This window comes from Cygnus olor, chromosome 2 (genome assembly GCF_009769625.2).
Source record: "Cygnus olor isolate bCygOlo1 chromosome 2, bCygOlo1.pri.v2, whole genome shotgun sequence".
Classification (NCBI taxonomy): domain Eukaryota; kingdom Metazoa; phylum Chordata; class Aves; order Anseriformes; family Anatidae; genus Cygnus; species Cygnus olor.
Window position 1 is genome coordinate 36,568,559 of NC_049170.1, and position 25,147 is coordinate 36,593,705.

At 42.9% G+C, this 25,147-nt stretch overlaps 1 protein-coding gene across 4 annotated transcripts in view; it reads left to right on the plus strand.

The window, feature by feature from the left end:
• CREB5 (cAMP responsive element binding protein 5) overlaps nt 1–25,147 on the plus strand; it is a 259,677-nt gene that overhangs the window by 13,581 nt on the left and 220,949 nt on the right. The window contains exon 1 of one of the 4 annotated variants that reach the window (XM_040547698.1): nt 10,206–11,059. The exons of the other annotated variants lie outside the window; for them this stretch is intronic. Coding sequence (XP_040403632.1) covers nt 10,991–11,059 — 69 coding nt within the window. The 5' untranslated portion in view covers nt 10,206–10,990. Of the gene's footprint in view, nt 1–10,205; nt 11,060–25,147 lie in introns of those variants that run through there. 4 annotated transcript variants of the gene reach the window in all.

Sequence of the window (25,147 nt, forward strand, 5' to 3'; positions counted from 1 at the left end):
GGAAAACAACACAAAATAAACAAACAAAAACACGAACAAACAAAAACCGTACCTGAAACTTAACAGTAAATCATATGGATTATTCCTCTCATCCCCAAACACTGAAAGCCAGACTAACTTGTTGCTAACATAGCTCTCACTTTCTGTCCAGAGTTGAACAATCAATCACATGCAGCCAGTGACCAAAGTGCTCTGTCTTGGATAGAATTTAAATTTGATTTACCTAATGGGAAGCAATTGCCACATGACTCATGTATGTGTACAGCTGGGGCTGAGCCCTTTGCAGAAACTAGGCATGATAACTGTCTTGAGATTATCTAAAGGTGTAGAGGGAGAGTAGGGTGTAAATGTGAAAAGTAGATTGCTTGTTTTGTCTTCAAGCAAGAAAGTGAAATGAAAAGAAGCTTTTTCTTGGTATCACACAGAGGTTAAAACATGTACTGTCTAGGCAAAACCATTGTATGCAAGATGTAGAAGAGGCTTCCTTGGTGTGTTGTGATTCTTCATGTTCTGTTTGTTTCCCATGTCAGCAACATCCCAAAAGTTCATTCAGTAAAAATTTATATGTAGGAGTGTCTTGGCATATTCCCTTTTGCCCAACTCACCCTTTATTTTTCCATTATGCCAGAAAGTCCCATTTTGTTGTTGTTTGTTTGTTTGTTGCTGTTTTTTTTTTTTTGTTTTTTGATTGCATCATTGCCTTCAGTTCAAGCACTTTGTAACTGGACATTCAGTAACTTACCAAGGGAGCTGGCCTTACTCAAACACTGACATTGAAACCTGTATCCTGTGGGCTCTCTCTGTGCTCAGATGAGTAAGTGTTTGCAGAATGTTCATCTGAGGCCGAACCCTAGAGAATGAGATGAAAAGGCTGCATGGTGCTTGGATGCAACAACGTGGCAGAGCAGGAGAGGGATAAACAAATCATTACTAAGTGGGAAGACTGGGGACTGGTTTTCTTGTCTGTTTTTGGAGTGGGAAAGATGACGTCTGTCTACTGAAGACTTAGTTGGAGGAGGTGGGGTATAACCATGGTCAGGCTAAATGGCCATGAGGTGGGATCTGCTTTCCACTCAAAGCCTTATGTTTTTTTGAAGGTCTTTGAAATAAAACATGTAGTCAGCCTCTGCAGGTTGAATCCATCCCTGCTGGAAACTGTTGACCTTTTAGAGTAAACCCAAGTCTTAATACAAGTTTAGTACAACGATCCTAAAATTAGGATTTGTACGTTTTAAATTACAGCCGTAAGAGTAAGGTGCTACCAAAACAAAAAGGAATTACTTTCCTCTCTTTGCTTTTATGACTATATGTGATAACATACAGTTGATGAATAACATCTGATTTACATTTTGTCAGAGAAGTTTGTATATGCGCTTCTTTTGTTTTATTTTCCCCCAAACTGTCCACAAAAGCCCTACTGCTCATCTCTGTAAAACCCTGCATTGACTTCAAGGGGAATTCCATATACAATTGCAGAAAAAAGATGCAGAGCCTATAGTGTGGCAATGTCTTACAGCAAAAAGGGCTATGGTTTCTCTTTCTCTGCACTTCTGCTTTCATGCTTGCTTTTATTCATTTTTTTTTTCCAAATACTAGCACTATTAGAAATGCTATATGTCACATTCTTGTTGCATTAAAGCTATAAAGAGGATTTGCACAGATTTTGCAGTCTCCCTCAGATGAGACAGAAGAGTGTGCACGACAGGCAAACTATCACTGAAAAACAAACTCCTTTGCTGTACTCTTAGCCAAGTTCTAGAGGGCACCCAGCTCCACATCCAGCCAACAATCTGGAGGCTGAAAAGCCTCTCCTTTGATCCACTGAACTTCTTGTTAAGTGTAGATGGCTGTGAAGCTGTAAATACAGAGAGACCGAGTACTTGGAGTGGTAGGAAAAGGTCAAAGACATTTAGGAAGCCCAATGAATCCTTGTGGGTGTGGTGACTGAGCAGCTAATTCCTTTGACTGTTAAATTTTGCTTGTGCATAGTCTGTTTGGGAGAGTACAGCTCAAATTAAATGCATTTTAGATTTTCTGTGAGGTACCTGAGTGAGGGTCGACTTTATGCAGATGAAATTACATCTACAAATCTGTTAGCAGTTGAGAAACTCACAAGAGACCACCTCTTCTCCTCATGTACCTCTGTAGAGATTAAAAATTAAAAAAAAAAAAAAAGAAAAAAGGCAGTTACATGGCTTTCTGTCCAAACTCGTTGCTTTCATTTTAAGATTCCAAACTTGGAAACAAGAAATGTGCTTGGCCTAGTGGGGAGCTTGCTTGCCACCATGGATATAGTGTTTTCAAGTGGTGGTTGAAGGTGTAGCCTGTTTGCATCTGCTGGAGCAGAAATGTGGGATCTGCTGGGAGCAGAGGCTCTTTGTCAAGAGTTTGGGCTATGTTACCCCTTCCCACTCATTTGAATCCTGCCGAGGAGACCTGTGAGGTGCACCTGTCCTGTCACGGGTACCCGCTGGACAGGGATAAGGCAGCTCTCCTGCCCTGCCTTTTCCTGCAAGGAGCCCTAGCAGTGTAGTCTAACATTCTCCCTTTCCCTTTTTTTTTTTTTAAGTTTGTTTTTTTCCCTCAGAGCATGTTAGCCAAATCCACCTCCCTGTTAGCAGATCATACCAGGCCTATTGGGAAAGGCTTTTGTGACTCCCTTGAAGCAGAGGATGTTCTTGGTACGTGGTCTGCCTGGGCAACCTGCACAAGTAGGGGCATGTGTGTAAGGAATTCCCCCAAGTTTTGGGTCATCAAAATTATGTCTAAACATGGTGTGCTACAGTGTTTCTAACAGGAAACACTAGCTTAGCAGAGCAGAAGGGGTATTTGCAGGTTTCTGGAGGAATATGATCGTGGTAGGAGCTGTCATAGGTGGGTTACAATTCCTTCCCGATGATCTGGACACAGTTTGGAGGGTGGCATTTTCCTTCCTGGCAGGCCATGCTCACAAGCACTCTGTGCTCCTAGAGCAGCACTCTGCTTCTGCTGTCTTCTCCTGGCCTCCTTTGCTTTGTCTCTTAAAATAAAATAAATAAAAAATCAGAGAGAACCTCCACAGGTGAAGTGCAAGAATGGTGAAAGTATGGAAATGTCTTTTTTTCCCCAATCTGTGATGCTCTCAGCCCTTCCCACATCTCCAGGTTTGCCATCAGATAGGGTAGGCTCTTTTATCACGGGCAGAATACTCCAAAACAACATCGGCTTTAATTTCAAAGAGAAGGGAAAATGCTAGTTCAGATGAATCTGTAAGTCAGTGGAGGTATTTGTGTTCGAAAGACAAGCCCTTTTCTGGCTGTAAACACTGTTACACTATTTGATATAGTACTTTTGTTTACATTATGGTTTTGCCAATTAGTACAAATTTACTTTCAAGATGATGAAATGCTTTTAATTTTTTTAACTTTTTTTTTTTAAAACCTGTTTGTGGTGTGATGGTGATTTCCTATGGAATAAGTGTCTCTGGGTAGATGATTCTCCTGTGCTGGATGGATAAATAGTCTTGCAGTAAGTTGGTATGGTATTAAACCAGATTGCTGCTGTTTCTGCTGTTTTGCTGGGACTCTGCTCTAAGGCACTTGTAAGTTCTGCATTTCCAAAGGCTTGGAAAAATACTCTCACAAAAAAACAAACATGGTGGGTAATGAGGGCTAAAATTGTTTATCCTGATCACATCAATTGGAAAATGATCTTCACTCAGCAACTCTTACCAGCAAATTAAGGCACCATTGAGGGTGTTGGTGCTGGGGACTGGGCTTTGCTGCAACTTCTGGTGGGCTCCTGCTCAGTGCTCTGCCCCTGGCCCATGAAAATATTGCTTCTTTCGCTCTGCGGGAGGGCTTTTCTTTTCAGCTACGTGCTTTGTGTAAAGAAATTACTACGCTCAAGCTGTAATTTGTTGCAGCGTGTCCGGTAAAAGCTGAGGTTTGCTGCCTTAAGATGTCATCTTAAGAGCGCAGGCAGCGCGCAGCTGCCCTCGCTTTGCGCGCTGCCTCCCGACATCGCCCCCGGCGATGCTGCTTGCGGGTTCCTTCGGGCGAACCTGGGGTTACAGAGGAGTCCCTCTTGTTCCTTTCGGGCCGCCCAGAAGGGAGGAAAAGCCCAGCGCCCCGCAGCAATCCCCTCTGCTCGGCGCCGCGAGCGGGGCTCCCTGCGCGGCCTCGCCGCCAGAGGCTGCTGCCAGCCCGCGCTGCGGGCACGGCCCCTGCGGGCCCCGTGCTCGTGGGATGCTTCGGGAGAAAAAACAGCAAACGGGACGGGACACGAGCAAACAGAAAAACCCCTAAAGCAAAACACTCTCCGCGCCCCCCCCCCCAAAAAAAAAAAAAAAAAAACACAAAAAAACACAAAACCCAACACAAAACAAACAAACAAAAAACTAAACAAACAAAACCCCAAGCGCACACCAATCCCCTCCACCCCCCAAAAATCCCTCAATCCTAATCAAAAAAAAAAAAAAAAGGTTATTAAAAACAAAAGAAGTAAAAAGTGTCTTGTGAAAAGAGCTCCCGAATTAAATTTAGGAACTCGGAGCATTCTTCTCCTATGTAATCTTTACATTTTCTGCAGCAATATTTGGTCTGAAGTGAAGTCTTTAATCTGTCGGTTTTGTGCCTGCAAGCCTGCAGAAATAACTCCAGGGACACAAAGTCAAATGTGTATAAATCACTCTGAAGAGCAGGGGAGCTACCCAGAGAATAGAGCATTTGCGAGATCAGGATTAAAAGGAATTGGATTAACATGTTTCTGCCATGGGGCATTAAAAGCAGTGTAGACATTAATAGCCATCCTAACATCTTTGTGATCGTACATGACTCTTAAAACAAACCAAGCATCATAGGTGTCAGTGATTATTTCATATAGACGTACAAGAGCTCAGGTTTTCCCAGCAGTGCCTTGGAGTTTAATCAGCAAGGTTTAGATCCTCGGCTTATTCTCTCAGCATAGCTGTAAATCATCCGTAAATCTTAAGGAGATGCTCCACGAATTCTGCTGACTATCAGTGTAAGCCTTCATTTCCAACAACCATTGATTTATCTAAGTATAGGTTTTGTGCCTTTTAAGAGCATACCATCTGCTTAAACTGTGTTTACTGTACGTAAGAAGTCAGCATTTTACTGTCGAATTATAGAAAAATGATAGCCTGGCTTATTCTTTCAGTGACACCTGTTTAGGAATAATTTGTTAATTGCTACTTTGACGCTGATTCTTCTGCTCTTCAAATGAATAGGTTCGGTTAATATCACATACTAATTTACTGAATAGCTACTCACTCTAATGCAGCAATAATAACTTGTAATTACCTGCTACAGTTACTCCAGTCTGCTTGCAGGATCCAGCTCTGGAGGAGAGGGAGGCAGGGATGCATGGGACAGAGGGGAGGTCATACTCTTCGCTGGTGTAAAGCCACGTTATCCATTCACAACGAGGGACTGTAGTTTGTAAATCCACCACCCACATGCCCTGTGTTGAAAGCCTTTCTCAGGAGGAGCTCTGGCGAGGTGCAGTCCCAGCATCCTGCAAAGAGGGCTTGCTGGACTCAGCCCACGGCCGCAGTGCTGGTGTTTGCACAACTGCTGTTCTGAAGCATGTAACAGATACGTTTAGTTTAATTACAGTTTTTACAGCTGGTCCATGCTGAAAATGATTGAAACTTTTTCCTAATGAGATAAGGGTAGTTAATTTTTATTTTTTATGTTTTTGGCTAAATAGTTCTGTGTATTTTATTACTATGTACAGGTTGAACAGGTATATGTATCTGACATTGTAGCAGACTTCATATATATGTGTGTATGTACTTTTGCTAATCTTTTCTTAGCAAACCTGGAAATCTGTCAACTCTGAATGTGAGACTTCAGAGGGAAGCTAGGCAAGTGAGTGAGAGCTGAAGGTACTGTGCTGGCTGCATACAGCAGTGGTAGTCAGCTGGAGCCCTGCAAGCTCACTTGGTGGAAGGCATTCATCTATGGACTGCTGAAGGTCACATTTCTGTTTCTGAAAAGCTTTTGGTGATTGTAGCGAGTGCTCTTACTGGTGAATATTTAGTTGTGCTACATAGTTTTCTTCGCATAGGATGTAGTACCATATACGCTAGTAACAGACGCTGCATAGTGATATCTCCCAGCTTAGTGGAAGACCCTTAAATTAACACATGTAAGAAACTTTATATTCGAACAATACAGGAGAAAAGATATTACTTAATCACTTAACTATAGGAAATATGTTTGCTTACTTACAGGAGTATGTAAACAAATGTGTGTAAGCCTGTATGTTTACATACAGGAGTATGTGGAAAGCTCACGTGGTTAATAGGTGGCTCAGAGGCTGGTGCCAGCACAGAAATTTTGTTTTTTTTCACCATGGGGAACTTTACTCGGCACCTGGCCTGATGGCCCCAGACGGGTCCCTATCTCCAAGGGGAAAACGGATCCTAGGCCAGGAGCTGGCGGGGCTCATAGAGAGAGCTTTAAACTAGGCAAGAAGGGGGACGGGGCTCAAGAAGGCTTGTTGGAGCTGTGCCAGGGGAAACAATGGCTAGGCTGGGGAAGAAGGTGATGGCCCAGCTGAAGTGCATCTACACTAATGCACGCAGCATGGGTAACAAACAGGAGGAGCTGGAAGCCATCGTGCAGCAGGAGGGCTACGACTTGGTTGCCATCACGGAGACGTGGTGGGACCGCTCCCACGACTGGAGTGCTGCAATGCCTGGCTATCGGCTCTTCAGGAGGGACAGGCAGCACAGAAGGGGTGGTGGCGTGGCTCTCTACATTAGAGAATCTTTTGATGTTGTGGAACTCCAGGCTGGGAATGATAAGGTTGAATCCCTGTGGGTTAGGATCCGCGGGAAGGCCGGCAAGGCTAGCGTCCTGGTGGGGGTCTGTTATAGACCGCCGAACCAGGATGAGGAGACGGATGAGGAGTTTTATAGGCAACTGACAGAAGTTGCAAAATCGTCGGCGCTTGTCCTCGTGGGGGACTTCAACTTCCCGGATATATCCTGGAAACACAACACGGCACAGAGAAAGCAGTCTAGGAGGTTTTCTGGAGAGTGTGGGAGATATCTTCCTGATGCAGCTGGTCAGTGAACCTACCAGGGGTGGTGCCCCGCTAGACCTTCTCTTCACAAACAGAGAAGGACTGGTGGGAGATGTGGTGGTCGGAAACCATCTTGGACAGAGTGACCACGAAATGGTAGAGTTCTCTATTGTTGGCGAGGCCAGGAAGGGGACCAGTAAAACTGCTGTATTGGACTTCTGGAGGGCTGACTTTGAGCTGCTCAGGACGCTGGTTGGCCGAGTCCCTTGGGAGGCGGTTCTGAAGGGCAGAGGAGTCCAGGAAGGCTGGGCGCTCCTCAAGAAGGAAATCTTAACGGCACAGGAGCGGTCCGTCCCCACGTGCCCAAAGACGAGCCGGCGTGGAAGAAGACCGGCCTGGCTCAACAGAGAGTTGCGGCTTGTGCTTAGCAGGAAAAAAGAGGGTTTATAATCTTTGGAAAAAAGGGCAGGCCACTGAGGAGGACTACAAGGATGTAGCGAGGCTGTGCAGGGAGAAAATTAGAAAGGCCAAAGCTCATCTGGAGCTCAACCTGGCTACTGCCATTAAAGACAACAAAAAATCCTTTTACAAATATATCAATGCGAAACGGGAGGACTAAGGAGAATCTCCATCCTTTACTGGATGCGAGGGGAAACCTGGTACTAAGGATGAGGAAAAGGCTGAGGTGCTTAATGCCGCCTTTGCCTCAGTCTTTAGTGGCAATACCGGTTGTTCTCTGGATACCCAGTGCCCTGAGCTGGCGGAAGGGGATGGGGAGCAGGATGTGGCCTTCGCTATTCATGAGGAAATGGTTGGCGACCTGCTAAGGAGCTTGGATGTGCGCAAGTCGATGGGGCCCGATGGGATGCACCCGAGGGTACTGAAAGAACTGGCAGAGGAGCTGGCCGAGCCGCTTTCCATCATTTATCGGCAGTCCTGGCTATCGGGGGGGTCCCAGTTGACTGGCGGCTAGCCAATGTGACACCCATCTATAAGAAGGGCCGGAGGGCAGACCCGGGGAACTATAGGCCTGTCAGTTTGACCTCAGTGCCAGGAAAGCTCATGGAGCAGATTATCTTGAGGGTCATCACGCGGCACTTGCAGGGCAAGCAGGCGATCAGGCCCAGTCGCATGGGTTTATGAAAGGCAGGTCCTGCTTGACGAACCTGATCTCCTTCTATGACAAAGTGACGCGCTTGGTGGATGAGGGAAGGGCTGTGGATGTGGTTTACCTTGACCTCAGTAAGGCTTTTGACACCGTTCCCCACAACATTCTCCTCAAGAAACTGGCTGCGCGGGGCTTGGACTGGCGTACGCTTCGCTGGGTTAGAAACTGGCTGGATAGCCGGGCCCAGAGAGTTGTGGTGAATGGAGTCAAATCCAGTTGGAGGCTGGTCACAAGTGGTGTCCCCCAGGGCTCGGTACTGGGGCCGGTCCTCTTTAATATCTTTATCGATGATCTGGATGAGGGCGTCCAGTGCACCCTCAGTAAGTTTGCAGATGACACCAAGCTAAGTGCGTGTGTCGATCTGCTCGAGGGCAGGAAGGCTCTGCAGGAGGATCTGGATAGGCTGGAGCGATGGGCTGAGGCCAACTGTATGAAGTTCAACAAGGCCAAGTGCCGGGTCCTGCACCTGGGGCGCAACAACCCCAAGCAGAGTTACAGGCTGGGAGATGAGTGGTTAGAAGCTGCCTGGCAGAGAAGGACCTGGGAATACTGGTTGATAGTCGGCTGAATATGAGCCAGCAGTGTGCTCAGGTGGCCAAGAAGGCCAACAGCATCCTGGCCTGTATAAGAAGCAGTGTGTCCAGCAGGTCTGGGGAAGTGATTGTCCCCCTGTACTCGGCTCTGGTGAGGCCGCACCTCGAGTACTGTGTTCGTTTTGGGCCCCTCGCTACAGGAAGGACATGGATGTGCTCGAGCGAGTCCAGAGAAGGGCGACCAAGCTGGTGAGGGGTCTGGAGAACAAGTCTTACGAGGAGCGGCTGAGGGAGCTGGGCTTGTTCAGCCTGGAGAAGAGGAGGCTCAGGGGCGACCTTATCGCTCTCTACAGTTACCTTAAAGGAGGCTGTAGTGAGGTGGGGATTGGTCTGTTCTCCCACGTGCCTGGTGACAGGACGAGGGGGAATGGGCGAAAGTTGCGCCAGGGGAGTTTTAGGTTGGATGTTAGGAAGTACTTCTTTACCGAAAGGGTTATTAAGCATTGGAACGGGCTGCCCAGGGAGGTGGTGGAGTCACCATCCCTGGAGGTCTTTAAAAGACGTTTAGATGTAGAGCTTAGCGATATGGTTTAGTGGAGTGCTTAGTGTTAGGTCGGAGGTTGGACTCGATGATCTTGAGGTCTCTTCCAACCTAGAAATCTGTGTCTGTGTCTGTGGAATGTAGTACGTACAGGAGAGAAACAACTCTGATACTTGTCATTGATTTCCCAGTTGCTAGTAGTTTTATAATGGTAACACATTTGGCTACGACAGGAGTGACTGGGACAACCCCCCCCCTTTTTTTTTTCTCTTTATTTTTTACAGCTTTCCCCTTCCATACAAAACTTACCACTGGGAAATGAGAAAGATGCTCCTGCTGTAGAGGGGCAGTGGCCACTACAGAGCTGTGGGTACTGTACTTCATGCACAGTATTCTGGATATTAATGTGAATGGACACCATGCTGCTAAGATAAGCTACTTCATTGAGATAACTATTTACAGGAGTACCAGGCTTTGGCTATCACTAATATCCAGGTGCCACAAAAACTGCATTCATGAGCTGTAGTCACTTGGGTGATCTCAGACGTGGGTTTGGGTGGTTGTTTTTGCTTGTTTATCTGGGGAAGGGTGAGTTGTTGCTCCACCAGGTGGGTGACCAGGTAGATGCCCCTGACTGGCTCCGGAGTGAACTGCTGGCGTTGCAGTATTCCATCATAGCCATTAGATCCGTTCGATTTACCATGCTCTTAATGTCTGCTAGGTATTACTAACAGAAGTCCGTGGGCTGCTGGCTTTGTATCTCGTTTATTCCTGGGTTCCCTCTTCACGTTTTGCTCTGGCTGCTCCTCACCCTTTTAGTACTTTAAAGCAGGCATTTTCCAGCCGCCCTTTGCCTTTTTTGACTGTCTGTGCTTGACTTCCAGGCTCACCCCTCTCTGCCTCCATGCATTGCTGGTGATTAACTGCGTAAACGCATCGCACTGACTGATGCATATCAATACTGGAACGACTGGTCAAACTCTCTACCCACTGTGCCTGGGTGTTTCTGGAGGTTTTGATTTCTTAGGATTTAGCCTTGAGTCGCCATGTCCAAATCAGGAAGTCATATGCTTTTCCATTTTAGCTTAACTGGTTTTCAGCCTACTACTCCACTTTTTGTTTAAGAAAAATTGAAACTCAGTTCTTGCAGTCCTGAAATGCTTGTTTCTTAACCTCTTCAACAATGAGAGCAACACTAAGGACTTTGGTCACTTCTCATATCAGGTTCAATGTGGACACGGCTGGTACTCTTGATGTTTATATTTGGTAGCTGATAGATGCAGTGATGTGACAGACTTATATTTTTTCACCACAGATAAAGATGCTCTTGATATTTTGGTAGTATTGCTGCAGTTGGTGCTAATGGGGTTTGACCTTTTCATTGTGCCTTTTTTTTCCTCAGCATTTTCTGAATTGGTTGTAAATACTCTGATTTTTATTTCTCTCTCTCTCTCTTTTTTTTCTCTTTTTTTTTTTTTTTTTCTTGTTCTTTTTGATAAGGCTGCTGATCTAGTTTTACTGGTTTCTACAGGTACAATGCCTTTTTGCAGCATTGCTGGATTCATTCATTCTACTAAAGCATGAAAAGCCCTGCATTTTAGTTTGTTTTTACTTGTCTATACCTTATTTTCTAGGTGCTCTTGTCTTTGAAACTTAACCTATGTGTTCAGTCAGAGCACTGGGTGTCCCACAGAGCCTATTCATCCTCAGGATATGAGACAAAGGAGTTGTGGTGTTGTGCTGCATTCAGATCCATGTCTTGCTCTGCCCCGGTGCCCAGAGGTGGGTGGTATTTCTTCTGAGTCATCTGCTATAAATGCCAAATGATAACATTCTTTTGGTCATGATGTTCTTATTGGCAGCATCGTGCATCACCACTGCTTGGTCACATTTCTCCCGTCTAATATTGCTGCTCATCGTGCTTGTGGTGATCATATTGCAGCAGGCTCCCCGGTTCCAGCTGGAATCTAGCTAACTGTTTGATCCACTGGCATGGTTGTGGATATGGTTGACAGTTTTCTTGTATGCTATTAGAACATGGAAGTCTTGCTTAAGTTACATGCCATATTTTCTCCTCCTATAGGAAATATTTCTGTCCTCAATCACTGTCTGTACAACTACATGTACTTCCCTCTTGCTGCCTGCCCTGGGATTACCGCAGCATTAGTATATAAAGCAGTTCTGTTTCCCACAGTTGTCCGTAGTCTATGCATTTTTTTTCTTTCAGTCTTTCCTGATGCTTTCCAGATCCTGCGCACAGGATAAGGGTTGCCAGCAATCTCAGTTAGTCTGTCTTTGTTCTACCCCCCTAAATCTTCAAACATGTCTCTGTGTACTTAATCTTCACTAGAATTCTATCATTGTTTTGATCCTTTCCCTGTGTAACTCAGCTGCCCATGAAGTTTGCAGATATTTTAGCTTGGGTTAAATTTGTTTCTTTCTATTGATTGTTCTACAAATGATCCTCGCCCTGATTAATGATGTTTGTCTCTCTAAACCTGAAGTGGATGACAGCAGCCTTAGTTCTCTAATGCAAGCATCTATTTGCTCTTAATGTCTCATGGCATAAGGTTAAATACTTTTTTCTACACTATCATTTTATCTGAGGTCACAGAACTCACTGTACACAATTTATCACCTTTTGCAATATTTCCTGCATGTTTAACATAATTTGCTCATTCACTTTTAGTCTATTTCTTCTCTAAGCTCTACTGTTAGTCTGATGGAATGATGGGAACAATAAATAGTAAACCTTTTAAAAATTCATACAAGTTCAGGTCACACTCTGTAGCTGGGCAATACATTTTGTCTGAAAGTCTATCTTTTCTGGTAGTCTGCATCCCTCACAATGCCTGTACTTTCTGTTTTGTAAAAGCTGTATGTGTCTTTGTTTTCGACTCCCTCCCTTGCAACTGTTCCACTAGTCTTGTTGCTGCCAAGCTTGTAATGTGTCAGGCAACTGGTTATTAATGCTAGAAAATTGTGTTCTAAAATCAAACTTCATTTAAAAATTATTATTTTTTTAATTTTTAAAACTTTTAAATTAAAAGTTAAAATAGCCTGCTTCTTTTGTTCATGCCAAAATGCTATATAATGTCTCTTCAACTATGTAAAACCTGTGGACACTTTTGGTAGTTCAAGGGAATCGACAGTTCTTCATTTCCTAGCCTACTGGTGCATGGGGTTACTCTCCGTTGTCGGTATGCCCTGATGCAGGATACTGCAGTGATTTAGTGCAGGCAGGCCAGGTCTGTATGACTGTGGTGAGCCACACTGATGCAGACCTGGCTGTGGACCCAAACCTATCACGTGTCTTTGAACCGTGTTTTTCTGGTGCTCTGATTTCCATGGGGGTAAATCTGATACAGTTGCAAGTTGGATCGATGTTGTTTTTACTCACTTACCTGTTTGGCTTCCTTAGGAACCCAGAGTTTATGGGAATTGCAGTGTAGAGGGGCAGCATCATAGTTTCTCTGGAGTCAGCTCTTGTCCACTATCAGGTGCCTTCCACTCCTGCTGGACCCCAGGCCATGCTCCCCCCTGCTCTTGGCTATGGGAAGACTTGCTCAATGATGCTGGCTGAAGCAGAATGGCTCTCTGTGTTTGGGTGGGTTCTGCACTGATCTGCACAACCCCATTCTCACACCTTACTTTAGATGTGAGGATACTCACAATTTTTGCAGAGTTGGTGCGACATAGCAAGGGGTCAGTGTAATTGTAGAGACGTGCTTTTGTACCATGTTCCCCTCATATGCCCAGTTGGGGGACTGAAATACTGGGACCAATCTTCAGCGGTCCCACCATAAATAGCTCAAGCAGGACAGCCGCGTTGGAGCCATCAGCCCGACCTACGAGCCATGACAAAGCCTCATGGGCTTTGTGTAGCACCAGGTATGGTGTTTCTCCATCTGAAGTACAGTAATCCACTGAATCTGGTTTAAACCACCCATGGATAATTGAGCATTGAGAGTGCTTGTGTGTGCTGAAACTTTAGCATGCAATCGAGTGCTTTGGTGATGTCAGGGGCACTAATGATTACACAGGGTGCAAAACAGTGGGGAACTGGAACCAGGATTCTTGGGACTTCTGTGGGAATGTGCAGAAACACAAAGCAAGTAGCCAGCCTAAAGTAGATTTACAGCAGCAGATGTGCTAGTCCTGCAACCCCCCTTACTCAAGTTGTTAGCCTCGGAAGACCAAAAATACTAACACTACTACTGTCCTTTCCATAAACTTGTCTCTCCTTAACTTTTTAAACTTTGAAACCTACCTCATTTTATCTGTTGCGAACACAAAAATTCCTGGCTCATCGTCTATTGTTTACTTTGCACTGGTACTCATGCCATCTCTTACCTTTGCTCATATGCCTTATCGGTAGAACAGAGATAATATCACCTGCATGCCTTCCTGATGCTGGAAAGCTGATGAGTGGTAAGCTCTTTGCAACTGAAGAGTACTAATATTATTACAGCACTATTTTACCATGGATCTCCTAAAGTTTTTAACTTTTCCAACTTATTTCGGAACTTGCGTTTTTCCTACATTTGCCAAATCTTGAGACTCATTCCAGGTTCAGAGCCAATGACATTATCTCTGTTAGTCAGAACTTGCTTGGAAAAGGGATTTCTTCCGTACTGGCCTGTTGCTTTGTTATGGCATTGAACATTTGGAACATCTTGGCCCCTTTTCTGAGCACCGTTTCAAACACATTAGTGCCAAAGGAAGAAAGTAATTGGCTAAAAACAAGTGATCATAGTATCTTTTTTTTTTTAAAGTCATTATGTTAATTTTCCTTGAGGGACTTCTCTTTGGATCATTCTGTAACTTAATTAAAAAAAAAATCCTGGTTCAAGCTCTCCTCACTGGCTATGGAGGGCTTGGTACTTTGCGTATAATGAGATTTTCTTTCTTTCCTTTTTTTTTTCTTTTTTTTTTTCCTGTACACCAGAAGGCAATCAGTATTCTTATACATTGAAGACAATGATGGAAAAATGCAAATTATTCCCTCGTGTTGGGGATATATTTCCGGGGAGAAACCAGGCCAGGAGTGGATTTCAAACTTCTAAATCTGTTTTATGTGGTTGTATAAGAGATTGCTGTCATCACCCAGATGCAGGACAATACCAGTGCTGGGCTTAAGGGGGACAAAGTAAACTCGACAATGGATCTGAAAAGAAAAATAAACAACGACCAAACCGTTTTTATAGCTTGTTTTTTTTCTCTTGCTTTAACAGTAACATTCACCTTCATTTACCAGAGTTCTGTGAAACATCTGTATCAAGCCTTTAAACTTGCTTGACCTTAGTTTAGGTTCAAGTTCACTATATTCCATGTGCCAAGATGATTTACAAATCCATGCTGAGCTCTGACTCTATGCAAACCCTTTTTCTCTGCCCAGATTTGGCCTCCTTCTTGCTAAATAAATCCAAGGACAACTTTCTCTCTCCCTTTCTTTTTCTGAAGACTGCTGCAGGAGGGGCCCTTGGGGCATGCAGGGTGTTACAGGGCTTAAGAATAAAGAGGAAAAGTTGCCTTAGAGGATGAAGCAACCTACTGTAACAGCTTCCCTGGATGGAGTCTTTTATAACTCGAAGAATGAAATTTAAAGGGTTCATTTTGCTAAATCTTCCCAAACAGATGGCCTCAGCATTTGTATAATTTTTAAATCTGTACTTCTTATCTCATTTGTAAAATCAGGACAGATCTCTAAATGGCTCCGAACAAGTAAGTCTCAGAGCTGAACAATTTCTCTCCTCCAGCTGCCAGACTGTATTTCTTCTCAGGGCTCCTGCGGGTTACTTCAAAGTTACATAACAAATATTTGCATGTATAGAGTACAAAATTTGGGATAACTGTGGAAAAGTCTTACAGAACCTGATGACAGCCAAGCCACGAGGCTGGAAACATGAATTAAATGTTATGAATTTGTTACAAAATGTTATGAATTTTGTGTTGTCCCAACACAAGTTATATTGATGATGTTATAATTTAAATATAGTTAAAGTAACTTCTCCCTATCCTGTAAATTAAGAGCAAAACCACACAAGTTCTCCTGCTATCTAAAGTGATGCCTTTTGCAGCTATTATCTGACAGGAAAGCTGGAGTTTGGAGAGAGAAGGGTGAGAAAACAGTCCTTGTTTTCTGTGGCTAAGAGAGTCTCTGTGCTGGACTGCCCCTGCAGCACACCTTAGCCCACCCTGCTCAGGGTCCTGCATGGCAGCCGTTAGCCACGTGAGGAAGGCCTGCCTGTACTCAGCTGGAGGGTTGCTCTTACTTGATCAGGCAGGTCACTGTGAGCAGCGCGAGGCATTCCTTTCCCCTTGGATGGTGCAGGATATTTCCTCTCGCTAATTCTAGCCAGTCCCAGGGGCTGGAAGTGCCAAGTGAACGCAAGTGTGGATATTGGAGCCAGCCTTTTACTCCAGTGGCAGCAAAACACAATCCGGTTGCAAAAAAAAAAAAAAGGCGACGGGTCTTGGACACTTTCTTAGCCTATCACTTTCTCTCTAGTCTGTGCTTTAAGAATATGAATAGCAACACTGTCATGCATTTTATTTTTTTTCCCGGCACATTGCTGTCCAGAGATTTAAAGTCACTGTATGAACAGGCAGCTGGTTATTATCCCAACTCAGACTACTGCGGTAAATTCAGGTATGGAGGAATGGGGTTTTCTGACCACATGCAGGCATCTATGTGGTGTGAGCTAATCCTCCAGGCATCTTTCAGAGTCAGAAGAGAGAAAGTGGCAATTTTAGCTCACAATTCCTCTCTTCACAATAGAGATGTCTACGTCAAGTGAATTGTGCCTATTCATGCGCATATTTTTCTCCATTGATTATGGAGGGAGTTTGGGATGATTGAACGAGGTGGAGATGCTGAGGATGTTTAAAGTTAAGTTGATTATGTGCATATTACACAACGTGGGCAGATTTCTAGCTGGAAGGAAGATATCCACATCAGCAGAGCTTTGTGTGTGGATTAGCTAGCCCTGGTGAAAGATGTGGCTGATCAGCTCAAATGCAATGTTGAGCTGATGTACTCGCTGATATGAGCTAGCATTGCTGCCCAGTTCTGTATGGTGTCATGTAAACAGGCATGGTATTTCATGTGGCACAGCAGAGACATAAAATTAGTCAAGGCAAAATTTTTGGATGTGACAGACTTAAAAGATAACGTGATTTTTTCATACCTATAGGCATGTTGTTAAATCGAAGGCCTTGCTCTCCAAAGGGCAGGAGTTTTGTTGCAAAAGTGGATAAAGCACTGGTAATTGTTCTTCTCCCCACAAGTGAAAAATGCCTTCTTGCACGCTGGCAGAAGACAGCCTCCTGCAATGATTTTGATATCATGAGATACAGGCCTTATTTATCAACACACCTCTGGGAAACTACAAGATCTCCCCCTTCCCCCCCCCCCCCCCCCCCCCCCCCCCCCCCCCCCCCCCCCCCCCCCCCCCCCCCCCCCCCCATCAGTTCATTTTTTTTGCCTTGAAGTAAATAAACTTTTTGAACAACCAGGATTTATGGAAGAGGGTTCATGGAGCTGTGGATAAAGCACTTCAGGCTGTAACTTACACTTGTGTCTGAGGCTTCACTTTTATTGCTTTAAAAATTCTCATATGATCTCATTTTAGAATTGGGTACTTCAAAGGTTGTACAGTCCATGTTCCTTCGAGGCTGCCTATGCAGCCCTGTAATTTTTTTCCCATGTTCTGTTCTCTCTTTTTTTTTTTTTTTTTTTTTCCTCCCCTTTCATCCTTATTAACTGGAAAACACCAAAGGGATTTTCACACACCAAAATGAGTAGTCTTACAATATTCCGTAAAAGTTACTGTAAAATCACAGTCCATGGTGGATACGTGTTTTCATGTTCATGCTCTATCAGCGAGTGCCTGAACTAGTCTTACTACACAGGATCATTTACCATAGTTCTGTGAGCATAACTATTCTGCTAAAGCCCTCCAAAATGGATTTGATCTAAAAGAGAAATAGTTGTTTTGCTAACTGTGATTTATCACACAATTAAAGCTTTCCATGAAAAAGTGCAAGCTACAAAGACTTTTGAATAGGCATGAAGGAAAGAAGGTATCTTTGCCAGCATGTATGTAGCCTGATCATCTCTGCTTCCTCCCCCGTCTGCCAAATATAAGGTCAAATCCAGTAGTGGAATGGGCCTGACCCCTCTAACAGATCTTGAAACTGGGATCTTCACCACTGTGAGGCGTGACTGCCTGAGTCATGGGACTGCATTCTCTGGAAGTTGTGATGGGCTAACTAACATTGCCCTGTCAACTCCTTCAAAATGAATTTTGTAGTCAGTTGTGTCGTGTGTGGACAGAAAAGCTGATCTGGAATTACAAAATTTGCCAAAGACTGCACTGAGGAAGAAACCCAAATATTTCCATAATTCTACACCAAACTCCATCACACAAACACCCTCCACAAAGTGTTTTTCCCTGTGGTTTCAGTTTGTTTTCCCCGTCCTCTTTTAGCAGGAAAATAGGAGAAAAATGGAAATGAGATTGCCAGAGAAAGTCATCTAGAAAGCAGGAAGAACTTTCTTAAAAAATTAAGTACATTCCCTAAATTTCTTTAGTGTGAATGTCCATAATGACTGGTTAATTTATTTATTTTTCTTTTCTTTTTCTGTGGTAGTTACCTACCGAAGTGATTCATCTGACCCATTTCACAGCTAAGTTGTAAATCCATGAAGAAAAGCATAGAGTCTACTTAAAGAGCTAAGCAGTAATGCTAGAAGCAAGACAACCTGTGAATATTTCTCACAGATAATTAATTTAAAGGAAATATGCTTTCAGTGTATTTGTCTCTGCAGTTCTAAGGTTGTTACCACCTAGGTAATGTTCAGTGATTTTTTTTTTTGGGGGGGGTTAACGTCAAATAGAAAATGCAGCCTTCTATCTCAACAAATGTTTCTTGTTATTGTGAAGTGACACTAGGAGAGAATCTTGTATTTTTGATTGGATCGTTAGCTCAGCTGTTCTCTCATGAGTAGTTTTTTTTTTTTTTTTTCTGCTTCTTTTCCTGTCCTCATCTACCTAAAGGAGCTAACTTATGAGGTCTACAACACAGCCAAAACACTACCAAAAGTGTTGGTGTAGCATCAAAGTACCTCAGAGAAGGACCTAATTTTTTTTAAACACCATTAACAACAAATGGCAAAACTGTGTAATACATTGTGTACTACAGCAAATTTTGTGCTATGAAGTAATATAAAATGCATCAAATAAAATGTTATGTGTGTAAATGGAAAATGAACAGTCAAAGATCTGAGGCTTCTTCAAGTGAGAACAAGACAGTATTTGAGAAATGAGAACATGAGGTGAGAGGAGGGAAGTGTAGCACAGGAGTCTGCTAGAGCAGATAGGTGAAAGCCCTTAGAAGACTCACCATAGTCACATTATTTTTTTTTTTTCATGATGCTCTCCAAATGTTTTATGTTCTGTAGATTTATACAAACAACGGTATTGTTTGGATGAACCAACCAAAATGTCTGTCAAGCATTTTCTTTGTCGATTTTGACATATGAGAAGATAGTGGAACCTATTTGTAATTGCAACTAACTGTCCTGAAAGAAAATCTAGCAGTAATAATATTCAAAACTGCTGCCTGGGTATTGTCCTGGGCAACTTGCTGTAGGTGTCTCTGCTTGAGCAGAGGGTTGGACCAGATGACCTCCAGAGGTCCCTTCAAACTAAAATCATTCTGTGTTTCTGTGAAAAAGCTCTCTGTAGCACTGATAAATGTTAAAGCAGTAGTCAGTATCTGAAACTTCATAGAAATATCTCTCTCTGTGAAGAAAACCTAGCCTTTGCCTGTGTAGTTATAAAAATGTTGGGTAGTATGTCAGGCAAAATTATGACAGCTAGAGTATACAGCTTTAATGGCCTTCATATTGTTAGCATACACTTGGAAAGAAGTATCCTGCAGTAATATGGCTTTTTGAGAAGAACTAGTGACTCTCCTCAGATGCCTGGTCAGAGGCAGGTGGTGCACTGCGAGGATCTGTCAAGCTCTTAGGGTGAAAGCATCTTTCCAAGAGTGCTCTGCAGTTCCAAATACTGACTCCTCAACTTACAATTACTTTATCAGAGGCAATCACTGATTTTGCTAACCAGTAAAATCTGCTTTTGCAGAAATTCTGCTATCTCAATTATACCATTATTTTCTGATGGTTATTACCTCAATAGAATAAGTACTCTGAGGCATAATTAGACCCGGTCAGTTGTTAGAAGACACCCACAGCATGTTTGTTGTGTTGGCAGGCAGATTGCAATAAGGTTAGTGATTCTGTGTGCAAAGATCCTTGGGTTGACTCTTCGGGTTTTCTGTGTACTGGGTTATATTTATAGCATTAGAGGATGTAAATGCTTACGTTCTGATTACTTTTGAAATGAGACTATTTTTTTCACTGTCCTGGTACAAATCTCAGTGAACTTTTCTTCCCGCAAGAGAGGACAGGGGAATTATGCATTCATATGCTTACTAGACCATCAAAAAGCTTATGTAAGAAATCCTCTTTTTAGAAACTGAGGCAACTGTATGTTGAGATAGAATTTAAAAAAAAAAAAAGCTATTTTAACTTCTCATACAAATAATTTGTTATTCATAATTCTGCACACTAGTGGAAAATGAGATAAGTTATATTAATTAAAAAGGCAAAAAAAACCAGATCAGTCTATGGTGTCCAGTCCCAAAAGAATGACCTTGTAGTTATATATTTGTAGTTTTGTGACTATAAATATGTATGTATTTATTTCCTGGCTTTGCCACCAACTTTGCATGACTTGGGATATATCATGTAAACTGGAATTTTTCAGATGAGGCTACATATACAATATACTTAAATCTTATTGCAATTAATAAGATTTTGGACATCTCTAGGCTCTGTTTAAAAATTCTCTCTTTAAATTTGTGGTCTTTAGCTTCTTGTCTGTAATTTTGACACAGTATTACATCTTCGTGTCAGAGAGAATATTGAGAGAAGAATGAACAAAATAATGTGTGTGTGTGTCTGACTTTTCCTTATTTGCTTACTTTTTAGGATAAATATTCCCTAAAGGGATATGGTTTGGAGAGGGTGTGTGCAGCATGGCTTGAAAATGAAGCCCTTTTAAAGTATTTCTGATTGGACACTTAAAAACTGGAGGCACTCAGTATCACTACTTGCTCTTGGAAACCTCAGCCAAGATTTTTTCATTTTTCCCAGAAGAGCTATGGCCAGGATGGCTGAGGCTTGAAAGCTGTGTATTTACATAAGCGCAAGTTACAAATCTGTGGTTTTGAAAGATGTTTGAATTTCACCGCTTTACACTTGCAGCATGTTATAAGTTGCTGTGAGTTGTTCACAGATTGTGAATGTACAGCCTATGGAGAATTACTTCTTACTTTGCCTCCTTCTTTTAAGTAAGGAAAGTAATAATTTTTTCACGTGTGCTGGTTTTTAATATTCTTGTTTGTAGTTATGGATTGGTCAGTGCCAGAAATCTGTGGCTAGTGACTGGCTGGGAACTTTTTCATCTTGATATACTGCCTCCTTAATGGAGACAATAATCCACGGGCCAGAAAGACTGCTTTTTTAATGCAATGTGGCATTTAATGCAATGTGCAATCTCTTTTCTGAGATGATTTCTGGAGAGTTTTGCACTGCTGGGACATACTTGCAGTCTTTTAGGAGGGAGAGAAATGTTCCTTTTCACACTCACACCTACCCCATGGGTTTGCACGTGCACACACAGACACAAACACACACCCCACGCACTCATTCCTGCAGTGTAGAGCTCTCCTCAGTACCTACAAGCAGATCTCTCTGGAGATCTGAGCAGATCAAGCAGATCTCTCTGCTCAACTGGTCACCTCCCTGCACAATGACCTTCTTGCCTGTCTTGGGGTTTCTCTCAGATGCTGATGTTTGAGCTGCTGTTCAGGGGTGCGGAGAGAGGCAGGTTGTTCCTCTCTCACATGCAGCAGATGTATTTGCAGGGCACAGCTGGTGTCACGGGCTGGAGGAACAAGCGCTGCCGGCCCTCGCAAATACCTCTGGGCGCTCTCCCTTTTGCCTGGGTGATGGGGAAGGTCGGGATCACGGCTTCTGTGCTCAAGGGAGGCAGATATCTGAGAAAAAGTCTTTGAAGATCTCTTTTGGACTGTCTTCAAAGGTAGCCCCTCTCTTGGGCCCTGTCCTCTTGCTTGACCCAAGCATTGCAGACCCTTCCAGGGTGTACACCAGAGCCAGGCCAGAGGGTTTGTGGAAGCGGTGTGTAGCACAAAACCCTGTATTTTTTCGTTTGTTTGGGATGTCTGCCAGGCAGTCCATGGGCTGTTCTGTGCTCTCTTCTGGTCAGATACCTGAATTTCCAGGGCACAGCCCTCAGGTGGGAGGAGAGCCTTGGCATGGCCAAGGACCTTGAGCTGCTGCCATGCATGGCTGGAGAGTGGGGGCAGAGGAGGGGGCTGCAGTGCCAGGCCTGCCTGCCCTGGGCATCCCTTGGTCCTCACACCATTTGTCTTTATTTATTTATTTATTTATTTATTTATTTATTGGCTCCAGGCCTTGGTGTAGTTGCAGAGTGCTTCATAAATGGTCAAGGATGAACACAGCTGAACCCTGCAGCAGGGCCTAGTGTGTTGGTGGTATCTGTACTGGACATGCCCCGTGACTGCTGGTATATCTTCAGGTATTCCAGCACACGTAGGCTAAAAGACCTGGCCTAAAAAACAAAGGGGGTTTGGTTAAATGTTGTGAGCAGTACTTCTGGTCCTTAGTTTTGGCTGTTTTGACAGGGTGAAAGCCTCCAGAAGGGGCTGGTTGTAATGTCTAAAAGGGCCACCAGAACACAGAAGCTCTCACTTTGATATCTGCAGCTTCTCAGAGTATATATGTTTTTTTTTCTAAGTTGCTGATTAATTTGAGCAAGTCTTTGCTTACTCCTTATGGCCCTCTTTAAGTCCAGTTGTGCTGTACTATATATTCAATACAAATAATAAGGATGAGGTGGAAACAGTTTTCAAAACTGGTCCCCAAACTCAAAAACTAGAATTTTAATTAAAATATTTTAACAGTATGATGACCCCATCTTGGTATTCCTAAAAATATGAAACTCACCTGAAGTAGGTTGTTAAGCTGCTGTTAGTAAATCTTGTTACGTGATGGTGAGAAACTAAAAGTGAATAAAAGGGGTATGTATTGGAGATTTCCAGTAGTAGTTTTGCACATACAAAGTATAAACTGTTGCAGATCAACCTGCCCTTGATTGTTGGGGCTGAAGAGAAGAGTTTTCAGATTTTAATGTCTAAGACTTTCTTGTGCTGAGTGCTGCCTGAGGGGACGTACAAGCTGCCAGTGTTCCCAGCAGAGATTTGTTACCCTAGAGGATTTTATCTTATGCTAAGAACAGTGAATGCTGAGGCTTGATTCAGGAATTTTGGTCATTTTGAAGAGAGAGAAGTTCCCATTAAAAAAAAAAAATCTTTAAAAATTGTAATTATAAAAGGGTAAAGTTAATAATTAATGGCTTGTAGCAGAGTTATTAATGGCCTCATTTTTCTATGTAATGAAAGTAATGAAAGTCTTAAGTCGTCCTGTATGTTAGTTATAAAGCCAAAAAAGAAAAGAAAAGAAAAAAAAAACAAACAACCAGAAACAAAGAAAAAGCGAGGTTGGCCCTAATTTAAAATTATTTTAAATATACAGAATTGCAAAGTTGTATCCATAAAGTGTAGAAAGTTGGTTTGCAGAGTTCTGGTTTAAGGATTATTTTATATAATAAACCAGAAGGAAAATTTGGGCTGGCAGAATTTTCAAAGCCTGTGTTAAAGCCCCTAACTGCTTCTGGTATGAAAGTCAGCTAAGCAGCCTTGTGTTGTTTCCCCCAGGATATCTTTTATGCTTTCTTTTTTTTTCTTCCTTCCCTTTGGAAATCCAAGTGTTTATTTGCATGCAAGGTAGGTGAATTCTTTTATCTATTTGTGTATCGTAAACCAAAGCAATTAGCATACTGCAGTTACAGTACACTTAAAAAACAAAACAACCCTTCAAAACCTTCAGTCAATATTATTCCTGGAGGGAAAACTCTTAATTAAATTGTATGCAAACTATAACAATAGGCAAAGTTGTTTGGTATTTAAGAATAACTGTTGGGGGCGGGGGAAAGAGTGAAAAAAAGTAACTGTAGCACAGAGCTTTGCATGCCATTAACCCAAGGATAGAAATGAGGTCAGCCTTTGAAGGGACAGACAACATGCTTATCTGCCAACATTGGAAAGTCCCAAAAGATTAGCTTATTTGCCAGATGTTACTGGGAGTTCATCATTGACACCCTCTGCTTCATGGGCTTCATTTCTCGCCACAGTTGCACTTGCCTTTTCTGCCCTTTACAGGCTTCCTGTAGATCTTCACCAGTGCATAACACTTGAACTTTTCCTTGAAGTGTTTTTACTACTTATTTATTTATTTATTTATTTATTGCTTCACAGCAATAGGCATGATGAACCATCTTAACTTGTGAAGATGATCTGAAGGCTCTTTGTTTTTCTTTTGTACACCCACAATAAAGCTCTTGGCATAAGAACTACCGACATGAAGCACAGCAACTTCCACAGCTCTGGGAATGATGCAGTGCTTGTGAAAAGGGTTTACAGAAGACAGAGCACCCACCTCACTTAATGCTATTAACCTTTGGGAAAAGAGTGAATATTGGGGCAGACTGTCTGACAAGTCATGCATCTTCTGTTTTTTCCCCCTTTTCTGGCAAATAGCTGTAGATACAATTTTGAGCAGCCTGTTCTTATGTTGTTTGTAACTCATTAGGACATCAAATACTGCATTGTGTATAACCTTCAAAAATTAGCAGTGAGAGAGTAGGTGCTACTGGATCCATGGTAATAACGTCTGTAAGAGTCTGGAATGGAGTTCTCTCTGTGTATCTTCTCCTTTAAATCTTTCAAGTGTTTGCTAGTAAATATCGATTTCAGCTAATGGTGGTTTTAACTTCTGTGTGCATGTTCTATGCCCCAAGGGACTGTATCCCAAACAGGGAGAAGCCAAAACTTGCTCATAAAGAAAGAACAGAGCAAATACATTTTTTCCTTTAAAACGCTAGTCATTAGTGTTTGTCTCTTGAAGCAAGATTCCTGCCACTTGTGTTACTGCAGTCATTTTGCAGTTCCCCCACCTTCCTTTGTACAGAACAAATTGTGAGATGGACAGTGACTTAACTAAAGACAGGTATTGTCACCACTGTGGGCAGCCTAAGAACTCTGATGTTTGAACCTTTGAGATAGTGGGGAGTCCTTTCTTAGCAGACCATATAAAGCATCTGCTGAATGCTGCCTTTCTTTTTTTTCTTTCCCTTTACTATCCCAAGACCCACAGCAGTCTAACTTAACCTTCTAGCATGAGCACTTACATTGAATGCCTGATGAAATATTCATTCACATCGAGATAAACATGAAATTTAGATGCTGTTTGAGTACCCACAGACACTTGACATTCTCCTTTGTGTTTGGCAAGTTAAAACTATAGACATAGATGTTGGTTTTACTTAGTAGGTCTGGGTTTTTCCAGTGCTGAAAAAGCTAGCAGAAGAATTGCACGTAGGTAAAATGGAGAAGTGATACAGGTGTTTTTTCTGTCTGACAGTGTGTTCAATGTTCATTGTCAAATAGCGACTTTTCCTTTCATTGCCTGTGTTTGTGGTTGTATTGCTACAGCTTGTGTTGGTGCTGCTGCACGTTCTGTTAAGCAAACCTCTGCGTTGTCAGCAGTATTGCAGTCTGGTCACTCACGCTGTTTCAAACTTGTAACAAGGGAGAGCAGGTATTAGGGCTGCTCTGCAAATGACATCAGTGGGG